Source organism: Ammodytes marinus, assembly GCF_949987685.1.
Source record: "Ammodytes marinus genome assembly, chromosome: 24".
Lineage (NCBI taxonomy): Eukaryota > Metazoa > Chordata > Actinopteri > Uranoscopiformes > Ammodytidae > Ammodytes > Ammodytes marinus.
In genome coordinates this window covers 8040212-8053112 of record NC_137228.1, presented here as the reverse complement: position 1 = coordinate 8053112, position 12901 = coordinate 8040212, and the positions used below count along the sequence as shown (strand labels likewise).

The following is a 12901-nucleotide window of genomic DNA, read 5'->3' as shown; positions in this document are numbered from 1 at the left end:
CCTCCCGTGCTGGCTGAGTAAGTGCTGCAGCATCAGTGCATGTGTGTATGTGTGAGAGAACAGCACAGAGCGAGAGAGAGAGAGACGAGTGTGTGTAAGTGGAGTGTGTGAGCGCGAAGCACCGGGGATCCTGAGCCCTGGAGGAGAGCCGTTTGTAACAAGAGGGGGGCTCGTCTGCCTGTGGATGTATGTGCCAGGACAGCGTTTTTGTGTTTGTTTTTTTGCACAAGAGTGTACGTGTGTGTGAATGTGTGTGTTGGGAGACAGTGAGTGCGGGCATGCCATCGTTGCGCGTGTGTTTGTGTAACAGTGTCGTCGATCAGTGAATGGCTCTTCGCATTATGCAGCCGACGGTGCTCATCACACTTTGAGGACTGACTCATCTAGACCGGGGCTGTGGACACAGAAGAAAAAGCAAAGGAAAGACAGATGTATGGGAAGACAGGCTTAGGCTCTTCTTGATGCTCTGGGTCTCTCTAGACCATCCAAGGGTCTAGTCCGTTTTGTGGGACACCAGTATCTTCACAGTGCAACCCCTTGTTCCCCAACAAATTGGAATTGCAGACACATAGCCAGACAGGTAGCCACAATTGCCCCCCCAAAAAAAGAAACCCTAAAAGGAAAATAAATCCCCAGTCGTTGTCAGACTTGAAGAAAGATTCTCAATTCATTTCGGCTCAACAGACTAGGACAAGAGGGTCTTCTGTCTGCGAGGGGTCTTTTCACGGGGGTTGCAGGATCCTTTCCCGGAGATAAGAGGCTGGCAGACGAGACGGAACATAGGGAGGCATGGCTCGCCTCAACTGGTGCCTGGCTGCCGTCATCAGCTGGGGCAAGTTCCTCTTCGCCTGCTTCTTCCCTCTGCGGGGGGCCAAGCGAGACAAGGTAAGACTTCATGAAGGGAGGGGGGAGGAGGGGGGAGGGGGGATGGCTGGGTTGGAAGGGGCCGCTGCGAATGTGCGACTGAGAAGGAATTCAATGGACCTAGAGGACGAGTTCTGCACATGTCGTCTGTCATGTCTCACTTCCACCGATGCTGGGGATTATCTACTACGGTAAATGCCCCCAAATTACATCTGGAAATCTCATTCTTCATCCGGATCTGCCTTGTTCGCGATCATCCCACCAAACCATTGCATGCATACAGCCAGCTTTACCTAAACCTACCAAATGACGTAGCTCAAAAAAGAGCTTGGTGACTGGTCATGGACCATTGGCTTTGGAAGACTGCTTGGTGTCCCTCTAAGTGCTGATTCAAGGTCAGTGTTACATATCCAAGTGGTCTCCAGGCAGCTGCTCCAGATAAAGATGGTGGGGAACCATAGGGATCGGATTTTGGATATACCACAAGAGCAAGGCACTTGCAGCAACCACCTGGAACCAATTATAGTTGCTGATACATAGGGTCACCTTGCTTCCACAACTGCAGAATTGCTTTGCACCAATACTGGGGGTTTGCGTAATCCCAAGAAAGAGCTCTTGATGTTTCCTATTCATGTCTTGCCACTGCATGTCAAGCTGTATTTGCTCATTTTTGATAAGGGGGGGTGGAGGGGCTTGGGAGCCTTTCATCGCTGCGCCATACTCCGATGGTCGTACGCACATGTGTGTGTTGAGCGAGAAAGGCCAAACAAAGTTCATTGTTTGGTATCAGCTGAATCCGCACTCTTTGTTGGCTTCCCCAGAGCCAATGTTATTAGCAAAACCTGCAATGCAATCTTTTTGTATTACTCTTCTCTTGCAGATAATCAATCATGTGTAACAACTCCGGTATGTCTAAACGGGACTATTTCCTCACACGCATGCACACACGCACTTACACACATGCAGGACCCCTGCAACAGTGCTTGAGGTGATCCTCTGATGAGTGATGACAGGTGGAATTCTTTTTGATGGTGAATCCTTTTTGATTTTCTGAGCACACATACCTTTTTTTTGGAACAGTTTTCCTAGGGCAGGAACCACTGACCAAATAAGCCTAATGCGCTGCATCCTCAGCAGTTTAAAAAAATAATCTGTCCTCTTGCCAGAAAATGATCATAAAGTGGAGACACCTTTTGGGACTTTCTTGTGCCCACATGTCTTTCATTTACATCCTCATCTCTGGCTAATTTTGCATTCTGAACATCTTCAAGTCAAAAGGTTTGAAACTTGACAGTTGCAGTACCCTAACTATACCTCGACTGCAAGCTCTGTGCATGTTGTATATGAGAACCGTTTTGACAGCAGTGGTGGTATTATAAGGTCTGGGGATCATAGGCTGTTTTTGCTGATGGTGACGGCATAGCATGCAGTGCTGCAGCCGCCCGTCTCTCCGAGCCCCGACACCCTCCCACCAATACCAGCAGCAAACCCCCACCCGCCCCGTTGCCGCAGCTCCTTATCTCTACACCGGCGCTCAATCCCACCGCGCTCCCCTTGTCGCACTCGCTGGAATGTGTGTGTAAAATGTGCGTGGAGCTTGTTAGTGCCTCCACAGACACACACACACCCGTTATATATATATATATCTCTCCCTGACCCTGTACAATGCAAAACCCCAACCCATTATGTTCATTCAGTCCCATCTTTTGCTCATCCTGTCCTGTCAGCATTGGCATAAAAAACAAAAAAAAATATTTCCTTTTGTTTGACTTTTCTGCACCATTTTTCTAATTTCACCCCAGCCTTATAGTTATAGATGGCCATATCTTCAACTCTTGTTTTTTATATTGTAAAATGGAACATACTTGTCACAAGGGATGTATCCTTGTTAAGGTATGGATATTGTACGCTAAGCCACGGTCTACATTTTTTTTTATTCGTATACTTCTGAAGGAACATTCTTGTAGCACTTATGATACAAATCCTATTGATAGCTAGAAATATATTATTTGCTGTGGTTATTTTAGTCCTACACATATTTAGAGTTGTTTCCTGTAGAACTGGACTTTTTGTTTGTTTGTTGGTATTTTCCAAAAGCATGTTCTTCCAGTGTAGCAACCTGCCTTAATTAGTTCTTTTTTTCTTGCCAATGTCTGGAAGATTCTTGAACAAAGTTGGTTTCTATTAGAGACAGGTTGCTATATTCTCACTGCAGTGGCAGACCTAACTCATTTCTTTATATGGGCATGCGTTAAGCAGTCGTCGATATCTCGCTCATCATCAAAACTTACTATGTTTCTTTCCTACGCCACGATGAACACTTGTGCTGCTTTACATCACTGACAAATGTGACTGAAGATATAGCTATAAAGTCCTCACCCCTTGTTTTGCCAACCATTGAAGATTTAGCCTCTTGGAACAGGACCTCAAGACACTTTTTTTTGCAGTGTACGTCATGACAACCAAGCCATTCAGTCTGTTGCTACTGCTGCTGCTCCAGCTGCAGCTCTAGAGCGGCTGGGTCACGTGACCAACTGGGGGGTGAAAGTGGAGAGGTAAAAAGCTCTCTGTCTTCCCTCCGAGGACCGCTGTGAGGTGTTCAGTTTCCATGGCAACGTGGCTCATACGTCCCCCCCCCCTATATCGTCATCATATGTGTGTGTGTGTGTGTGTGTGTGTGTGTGTGTGTGTGTGTGTGTGTGTGTGTGTGTGTGTGTGTGTGTGTGTGTGTGTGTGTGTGTGTGTGTGTGTGTGTGTGTGCGCGTTTGACTGCAAATGTGCAGCGGTTTTGTAAGAAAGAGATGAGGGAGAGATTGGAGGGTGGATGTGTAAAGCTTTTCTCCATGTGTGTTACTATGGTGACACTACTGTGGTACTATGGCTGGGTAACCCTCTGCACTCATCTGCACAATCCTGCCTTCTCTACCCTCCAATTTATTTTCCATTTTATTCCATTGAATGTCCTCTTGTGGCCTTTCATCTTCAGTCCTCTTCTCCTTCCTCTTTTCCCTTTCTTGTTTTTTTTTTACGAGTTCCTCATGTCTCGTCTCATTTCCTATACTCTGTTCTCCTTGCATCTCCTGACCTGTCCTGTCCTTTATTTTTGCTGTCTGTTCCTTTCATTTTGATTTTGCTGAATTTCCTCTTGAGTCCTGTCATCTGCCCTTCTCTTTTCTTCTCGTCTCTTTCCCGCCTTTCCGCTGTTCCCTTTCTTTTTCTTTTCTTTTCTTAAACATCTCCTGTGTGCTTTCTGCTCCTTTCCTTGTCTTTCATCTCAATATATTATTTATCTTTTTGTGTTCTTCTTTTCTTTTCTTTTCCCGTCTCTCCTCACCTTGGGTTTCTTCTCCTCCTTTTGGGGCCATTTACACGGCAACATTTTAAACATAACATGCCAAAGTATTTTAATGTTTTGGCCGTTCATTTAAACGGGGGGACCGAAAAAGAAACTTTTGAAAACGGGTTCTAGAGTGAAATCTTTTGAATATGAGCTCAAACATCACCATGTAAACTAGCAAAACAGGCCCCTATGGAATCGATGACATCCCGACCTCTTTGCACATGCGTATTACATTTGCAGTCAAATAGCCATGCGCAAGTTGGAAGACAACTTAAACGGATTTGCTGCACCATTAACACGTGCCAAATTGCACCGGATGGGCTATCTACTACAAAGTTGCACATCAAACTAATTGCCTGTCATGCATTCTACAGTGTTTTAGGTCTTTTTGTGCGGATCAGTGTGTATGTTGAGTATATTCAAAACAATATTGTTGGAACAAGGACATTTTTTAAGAAGTAGAGGAAAAACATTCCCGTTTTTATCAAGACCATTGTTTTGTAAGGTTGAGGTTAGCCTCTGTTTCATTGAATTGTCTCACACCTATTTTGTCCCCGCTCCCTCTCCCTCTCTGTATCTTGTGTTTACTCGCCTCTCCTATTCATTTAACTAATGTCCCCCCGGGCAGTAAATTCACATCAGGCAGCAGTGCAGACAGCCAAAAGAGAAGAGAGGGTGATGGGAAACCTGTCCCGCTCAATGGCTCCTTATTCTCGCCCTCTCTAGATTGCCTCGGCAGCATATGCATGAAAACCCCATTCATCGCTCGTTGTATTCATCACACGCTCCCAAACCTACCCTCCTAACTGAGTAATGTCGGCGAGCGGCGTGTGGGTACCGCACCCAGAGAAATCGCAGACTTCTGCCCCTGAATGGCTCACTGTATTGTGGGCCGACGATCAGCATGATGGATGCTTTGCTATTCTAGCATTAAAGCTTTAATGTGATGGATTCTCCAGCGACAGAGGAGGAGACTGCAGAGTCAATGTGGAATAGTTTTTCCCCCCTTCTCTCCTCTGCTTTCCTCTCCTCTCCTCTCCTCTCCTCTCCTCTCCTCTCCTCTCCTCTCCTCTCCTCTCCTCTCCTCTCCTCTCCTCTCCTCTCCTCTCCTCTCCTCTCCTCTCCTCCTTTATTTGTTTTTGTTTAAAGCTATAGTGTGTAACTTCTGTTGAGGAATTCTGAGTAGTTACTGTTGTTGCATCTACATGACATAAGCCTTTGGTGATCATGCATGGATTTGATACCTTCTGTTGTGCGTCCAGGTTTTTCTTAGCAGTAGAATCAACAACTGAAAAATATGTCCTGGCTGCTTCTTGGGATTTTTTTGAGCTCTTGCACCAGTTTCATAAGGGTCAATAGTTTGCAAACTCTGCCATACTGAGAAATACGGAGAGAGTTTTGTGGAGCTGACTGATAGACTTAATCAACTGTGTGTCAACTCGTTTGCCGATGGCTTGAATGTAACCGACATTCATTTGAATGAAAAAGTTACACGCTACTTTAAGCAGCATATCTCGTACAACCAAAATATTTGAACACCTTGTCTGAGGTGTGTTTGTGCTGATGGAGCTTGTGATCAAATATCCCTCTCTCTGTGCATTTGTCAGTCTATAACCATGTATATAAGAGTACTTTAAAGAGGTATAGTGGCCTGGTAAAGTCATTAGTCTAGGGTTTTATGGAGAGTTTTACTATCCCATGATGGTCTACGTTCCCTTTTCCACTAGTGCAATTATGTGGGAAACAAAGTGTATTCGTGAATTTGAATGGGTGTGTGCTGGTGCCTGCCTGTGTGTTTTCATGGACACTCTGGCATGTTGCATTGGGAATAAGGGAATACAGACCTGACCTCACTGTGCAAAAATGTTGTACTGAGAAAATACACCCAACAGCTGACCCAAAAAAATCAATGATTATTGCAGGTAGTAAAGTTTCACTTAAATGGCTATTCTGGCTGCACCCGGACAGGGAAAGGGACAGCACAAGACGCAGGCATGAGCTATTTAATGTAAATGTACCTAAAAGCACTACTCTCTGTCTGTCTCTGTCCCAACTGAGGGGTTGGTTGGAGGCCACTAGAGGCTGCTAGCAACCCAGTTTAGACCAGTTGGCTGCAGGGTAAGAGAAGTGGCAACCATATATATATATATATATATATATATATATAATGCAAGAGATCAATTTAAAAACCAGTTCAGGAGTTAACTAACATGGCTGCTGCAGCACTACCAGTAGTATTTGTCCAATGTTTCCACACTGCACTCTTTGCTGACAGTATGGTAATAGAGCGCACACAGTAGTGGGAGATACACACACACACATATAAACACACACAGATTATGTGTCAGGTTAGCCTATGGATTGAGGTAACTGTTACGGTGGAAGTGATGGAGTGCAGCAGGGATCAATAGAGGGTGTTTTCTCAAAATGAATTGGCTCTTAGCCCTTTATGGATCTGACTGTGTGGAGTGATGTAATGTGGCCGCGCCACTGATATAATGTTGATTCAGTGCTGTACTTTATGTAGACGTACACATGCATACAGCGTGTGTGCATGTATGTGCACGCAGGAAGGTTTGCATACATGCATGTACAATTGTTTGCGTATGCATGCACACATAGAGGGCCTTGGAAGAACAAAAACACATTTGCGGAGATGTATGTGAAGAAATTCAAACCCAACATCATCAATTGTATGATATAAGTTCCCTGAAGTTAATCGTTGGTAGCCACCACATTAATGCATTGCGGTCTTCAAGCAGCAAGTTATCTAGCATCATCTCAGATCCGTAAATGCGATGATAAAAACCATCAAAACAGACATTGGGAAGGATTTTTACCTGCTCCGCCATTATAGGCGCATAAACATTCACCCATCTGTCGCTCTCTTTGTGTGCACCGGTAGAGAGATGTACCCGTTTGTAGCGTTCTCTCTTCTGATTGGATGTCAGGTTGTGGGATACGAGAAAAATTTGTATTTGCAGATTACATGCAGAGCAGGTGACTGAAAGACCTGTGCTATGAAGCGCGCACACTATATAAGTGATCACTGTATAAATATAGAGCGATTTAACACATATATTAACATAAATATATTGCTCACTTCACCTTTGATATGGCGCCTATATGAAGTGTCAACACAACTACTGCCAGGCCGGAAAAGCCACCCATCTTAACCAAGAATACTGCACCTTCATCGTTTTCCAGGCAGCTCAAAACTGAAAAGCTTCATTGTAGCTTACAAAGCTACTTCAGCTGTGGAAACTTTGGCCCTGGCCTGGAAGAATGGTTTTCGACCATCAACAGCCTGACCCCTCTATTGATAGATAGAGATAGGTTCACAGATTTCCATTTATTTTTAATACCCATCAGAATGATTAAGAGCACGTTGTACAAATGCTGTACTGGACTACAAAAGAAGAAGCTATTGGGTGACTCAGACAATGAAACCATGAACATCTTATGTTAATGTGCAATATTAACATGATTTTTTTTTTACCTTAGTTTGAAAGATGTGGGCATTTGCCATCATGGAACCATCATTGAAAAAAAAAAGTTGCATTATGGTAAGTGTAGTTCCAGTGTTTTTGGAGCTGTTCTCTTTTGCAGGACCCCTAAATGCTGATGCTCTACATGTGTTAACGCAGGCTGTGTACACTTATGTGCAGAAGCTGTATGTATACCACAGTGATGAGCTCAGCTATATACTGTATTCTTATCGTCCTGGCAACTTTTCTGCAACACGTACCTGTCACTTCCGTGTGTGTCCATGCAGTCGGCTGTGAATCCTGCAGATATTCTGTTATGGTTTTACTTTTTTTTATTTGAAGGAGGATGTCTGGAGACAGGAAAGGGGTTTGCCGATGAAAAATTGAAGTGACATTAGAGGCAGACGTGAGCGGGCACGCTTGCAGGGTAAAGAGAGGTGAGGTATGCATGCAAAGGAGGCCAAGGGGGTGGAAGAGGGTGGTCAATGAATAGAGAGTGTGTGTGTGTGTGTGTGTGTGTGTGTGTGTGTGTGTGTGTGTGTGTGTGTGTGTGTGTGTGTACTTGTACTACTCATTTTGTCAATTGTCACTTCAGAACTTTAAAAGGCTGTAAGAGTGTTAAGACTAAGTTTTAAGGTTCAGGTATGAGTAAGGTTGAGGTTAAGGTTAGCGTTAAAGTTGGGTTTCGGCCTTTAGTTTTGATGGCTAGGGTTAAGGTAAGGGCCTTGGGAATGCACGATGTCAATGAGTGTCCTCACAAGTCTAGCCATGCAAATGTGTGTGTGTGTGTGTGTGTGTGTGTGTGTGTGTGTGTGTGTGTGTGTGTGTGTGTGAGGTTCGAAAGGAGGGGCTAACAAAGATCATTTGAGGAGAGTAGGAGTTTTAGGAGGGAGAAAAATGAAAGGCCAAAGACTCACCTCCCCCCATTTTCTTCCTCCATGGAATAAAGTTACCACTCCAGAAGGGACAGGGAGGCGGGCAGAAGTGAGAGACCGACAGAGAGAGAGAGAGAGAGAGAGAGAGAGAGAGAGAAGGACCAGGAGTGGAAGAGGTAGAACATGCAAGCAAGGAATAGAGAGAGAGAGGGAGCTCAGATGTGGGAGACTGACTAAGAGCCATCAGAGAGAGAGAGAGAGAGAGAGAGAGAGGGAGAGAGAAAGAGAGCCGTATTCCCTCTCCCCACCCTCTGTGCACCTCGCACGTCTGGCAATGGATCCGCTTCGCCACAGCCCCCGTCCAACCCCCGGGAGTTTCTGGGAATACCGTGGATTTCTGCCGTGAGCTTGGGGATAGCCCTTGAGTGGCACCTTTTTCTTTGTCTTTTTTTTTCTATCTCTCTCAGGATGCCCTCCGTTTCTCTGTCTCTGCCCTCTGCTCTGGCAGGGAGGGCCAGGGCCTGGGTTTGCCTCTCCTGCATGTTTTGGGTAAGAAAGGGTAAAAGTATTATGCAGCTCCCATAGTGAAATCATGATTGAGAAAACATGCTAGTGCATTTTTTTTGAGTTGGTCTTTGCGTCTATCCTTCAAATAAAAATAGAAGGCATTATTATGTTTGACACATGTATGACTCACCCAATGGTTGATCAACGGCTCTATGTGACCTTATGGTGTTGTGTTCATGTGTGAGTTGTAAAGAGGTGAAAAGTCCATGGTTGAAGCTCTCATTTGCAGTAGCAAGAGAGCAACATACTATTTTGCCAGGTTTGTTTCGGATTTGGATATTAGCATTTGGTTAAAAGTTGTCTAATGAATGCCTGCTCCAAAATGATGCAAAGTGTACACATCAACTAGAGGTCAAGTTCACACGATTTTTTTTTCAGCTGTTGACACCATTCCTTGACCCATGAAAGACTAATCTAGTAGACTTGCTCTTATGGTGGCTTTTGCATCGGCGCGTTCTTGCGTTCCGGGTTCCACGCGGCCTCGGCATTGGAGCTATTTCTGGTGTCTCCTGTATAATTTAATCTGCTGCTGCTCGTCTCTCGTCCTTCCTATCTGGGACTGACTGAGTGTGTCAGGAACCGGGGGCTTTCCACGCAGCCTCTTGGTTGAACAAAAAAAAAAAGAGAAAGAGAGAAAAAGTCAAGCACGCTATAGCCAGTACACCTCTGGACATGAAGATGTGCATGAAGTATGGACCTGCAAGCATGTGTAAAGGGATAGAAGACCAAGCCTTTTTCTGTTTAAGCTTCAGAAACCCTTCTTCCTGTACATGCCAGATGCAAGATGAGCCTTTAAAGATGTTTGTCAGCCACATAATCTTACATTAGAGTGGAAAAACAGTTGGCTGTTGTAACCCACATCGCACATCACCTACCTTTTGATGCTTCTAGCTGCAGTGTTTATTGGATAAGTAGGTGGATTTATGCTTTTTTTGGGGGGGGGGTTGTATAATGTATACACAGTGTGTAATGATTGCAAGCAAGTGTTAAATGAGGCATCTGCCCTACTTTTCCGTAGCTTGCAGAGGAGGAGAGAGCCATTTAGATGCAATGCGATGGGTGGGTGGGGGGGAGAGGGAAACAACTCCCACGCAGTTCATATGCAAAGTAAGACACCGATTTAGTCCATATGCGGGGCTTCCCATCCAACATCAGCAAACCGACTACAATATTAGTGTTTGAGAGATATGACATCAGCAAAGAGAGGAAGAGGAGTAACACGCACATGGGGAGGGGTGGGGGTGGGGGTGGGGGTGAGTGACGTGCGAAAAGCGGGTTCTAAGAAAGCTCCTCAAATACATGCTATTAATAATGTATCGCCCCACACATAGAGAGAGCATATAAGATTTGACATGCCGGCAGGAATACAGCGGCCAGCCCAAGACCTCTGCATGCTCATTAATGCTCTACAGTATGCAAAGCAGCTCCGTTATGAATAACAACAGCCGGTACACCCCGCAAAGCACCGGGCCGATATGATTTTAAACATACACGCTCAAGTATTTCCTGCCAGTGTTTACCCAAGCGAAGTCTGACTACAGATATTACTTATGTCTGTCTTCACTGGAAAATAGAGAGGAAGCATGAAAAACATGTGCTTGGTACAAAGCACGTTGGAAAGTCATATGTACATGTTTGTGTTGCTTTGACCTTTTTGAACATTATCAGTATTTCAAAAGGGTCATTCAAAGGCCCAATATGTGATTTTTGCACCATGAATATTTTATATATAGCTATATATATATTATGATACAGAATTTGACTTCATGAAAAGTTCAAGTACATGCCAACACGCATTAGTTACTTACATGTGATTAGAGTGTTATATGTTTGTTAGAAAAATCAACTCAAGTTTTCATGAAAGATTTAAATTTTTTCTGTTATTATTATTTTTTTGTGATTTTGCTCATTCGTTGGGACAAAGTGTAACTTAAACCCCTCAGTACTGCTGAACACTCACATGAACAGGTCCATTTATGTGAAAACAGTTCAATATCATCTGTGGCTCCAGGGGAAATCTGAGAATAGGAAGTCTGAGAAAGCATCCCCTAGTGATGTCATCAGGGTCATCCCGGCTTTGGACTTTGAGAATTAGAAGTTTTGACTTTATAACAAACTGGGGGTGTGGAGTTTGAAAGACGTGGGCATTTAAAAGGTGCGATTGTCTAATGAAAGATGTTGTCAAGTGTTGCATTATGGGAAGTGTAGGATGTTGTACTTTTTGTTTGTTCCACTTGGAATAAAACGTTGGGATGTCTTAGCCAAATCGTTTAAAATGACTTCAACCACTCTAGAAACACAGATTGTGTTACTTTCGGTAGGAATTGAGAAAAACCTCAAGGCTATATAATAATTTCTGTTCATATTGGTGGGGCGTTTTCGTTCTTTTGTGGTTTATGTGACACTATAATCGCTCACATTGTATCATAGTAATCGCACAGTAAAAAGAATGCAACCACACCTACCTCTGTTTTATACTGCGCTGTCGTCCAGTACACGACAGCTGAAACACTGTAGTAGGCCAAGATGTATGGTAGATCCATCATGTCTTCAGTTGTCTAACATAGTCCCCTATTGACTCAACAGAATCCCCAGAGAAGTCTGAAAATCAATCTGGCTTTGATTGGAGCATTACTGCCTGCCACGCCTCCATGTGTGTGTCACCTCTGTATGTGTGTGTGTGTGTTGTGTGTGTGGCCTGGCGTGTATTAGAAATGTCCTATCCCTCTGCTAATAAGAGCGTATCTACTGTAGCCGGTGATTAGTCTACGTTGAGTAAGGAGATTCTTGGGTAATGAATCTGTCCCAGGCATCTCTATGTGTGCGGGTGCCGGGCAGCTTACTCCCTGCAGCATCATAACAACCACGCCATCGTTATCCGGTAATTTAGCAAAGACATAACTACACGATATGATTGAGGTATACATCCCAGATTTTCTTAAAGCACTGGCCAATATTAAGGGTCAAGTACACTCATGTGGCTTGATCATTGTGTTTTTGAGGTCATGACCTTTTGTGGTGGGCTGTGTCCAAACTCTATTGCTCTATTTTCTTAATGTTATCTTGCTAATAGAGTGTGGATGTGGTTTTTTCAGCTTGTAATAATAATGCTATATGATATTTGTGGTTATGATTAGATCTCCAAATGACATGAAACTGCACTCAGACCTAGGTTTGGCTAACATCCTCCGAAGGGACCTCATGTGTTGCTCGGCCGCAACACAGTCTGACTGTCCACGGCGAGAGAAACCAGTGCATTTGATCATGCGTGTAGGCACTGTGTCTTTGAGAGTGGGACTCTCCTCAGAGAGTGTAGCCGTCACTCTGGCTTGAACAATAGTCTGTGTATCTGTGACCAGGTGATTTATATGTGATGTGACCAGACGCCTACCCGTGGGGCCCTGGGGCCACCAACCAGCCAGCCCCGCGACCCAGCTTCAGCACACTTCCCCTGGGCACTGTGCACCGCTCTGCCCCTTATCGCATACCCGAGTCTGGATCGTTGCCCTCGAGGTGTAGCACACACAGGCTAGAGAAGAAATGTTCATGCTTGCAATTGTAAATCGGTGACTGTAAATAAGGTTGTGGAAGTAGTCTCAAATAATGCAGCATCAAATCAAACTTATTTTCGGGGCTACCTTAAAAATAAAATAATTTCTGGTTAAGAAAATGGATTATAATGTCCATGACATGTTGCCAGAGCCCTTGAGGACATCTTTTAATGTCTTTATTTGTCCAACCAAGAGGCGAAAACCAAATTGTATGCA

At 44.4% G+C, this 12901-nt stretch overlaps 1 protein-coding gene across 4 annotated transcripts in view; it reads left to right on the top strand.

Moving 5' to 3' along the window:
* Positions 1-9005: 9005 nt before the first annotated feature.
* Positions 9006-12901, top strand: part of tns1a (tensin 1a) — an 85570-nt gene continuing 81674 nt past the window's right edge. For all 4 annotated transcript variants that reach the window (XM_080052909.1, XM_080052907.1, XM_080052908.1 and 1 more), the window contains exon 1: positions 9006-9116. In XM_080052909.1, coding sequence (XP_079909035.1) covers positions 9036-9116 — 81 coding nt within the window. In that variant the 5' untranslated portion in view covers positions 9006-9035. The remainder of the gene's footprint in view (positions 9117-12901) is intronic.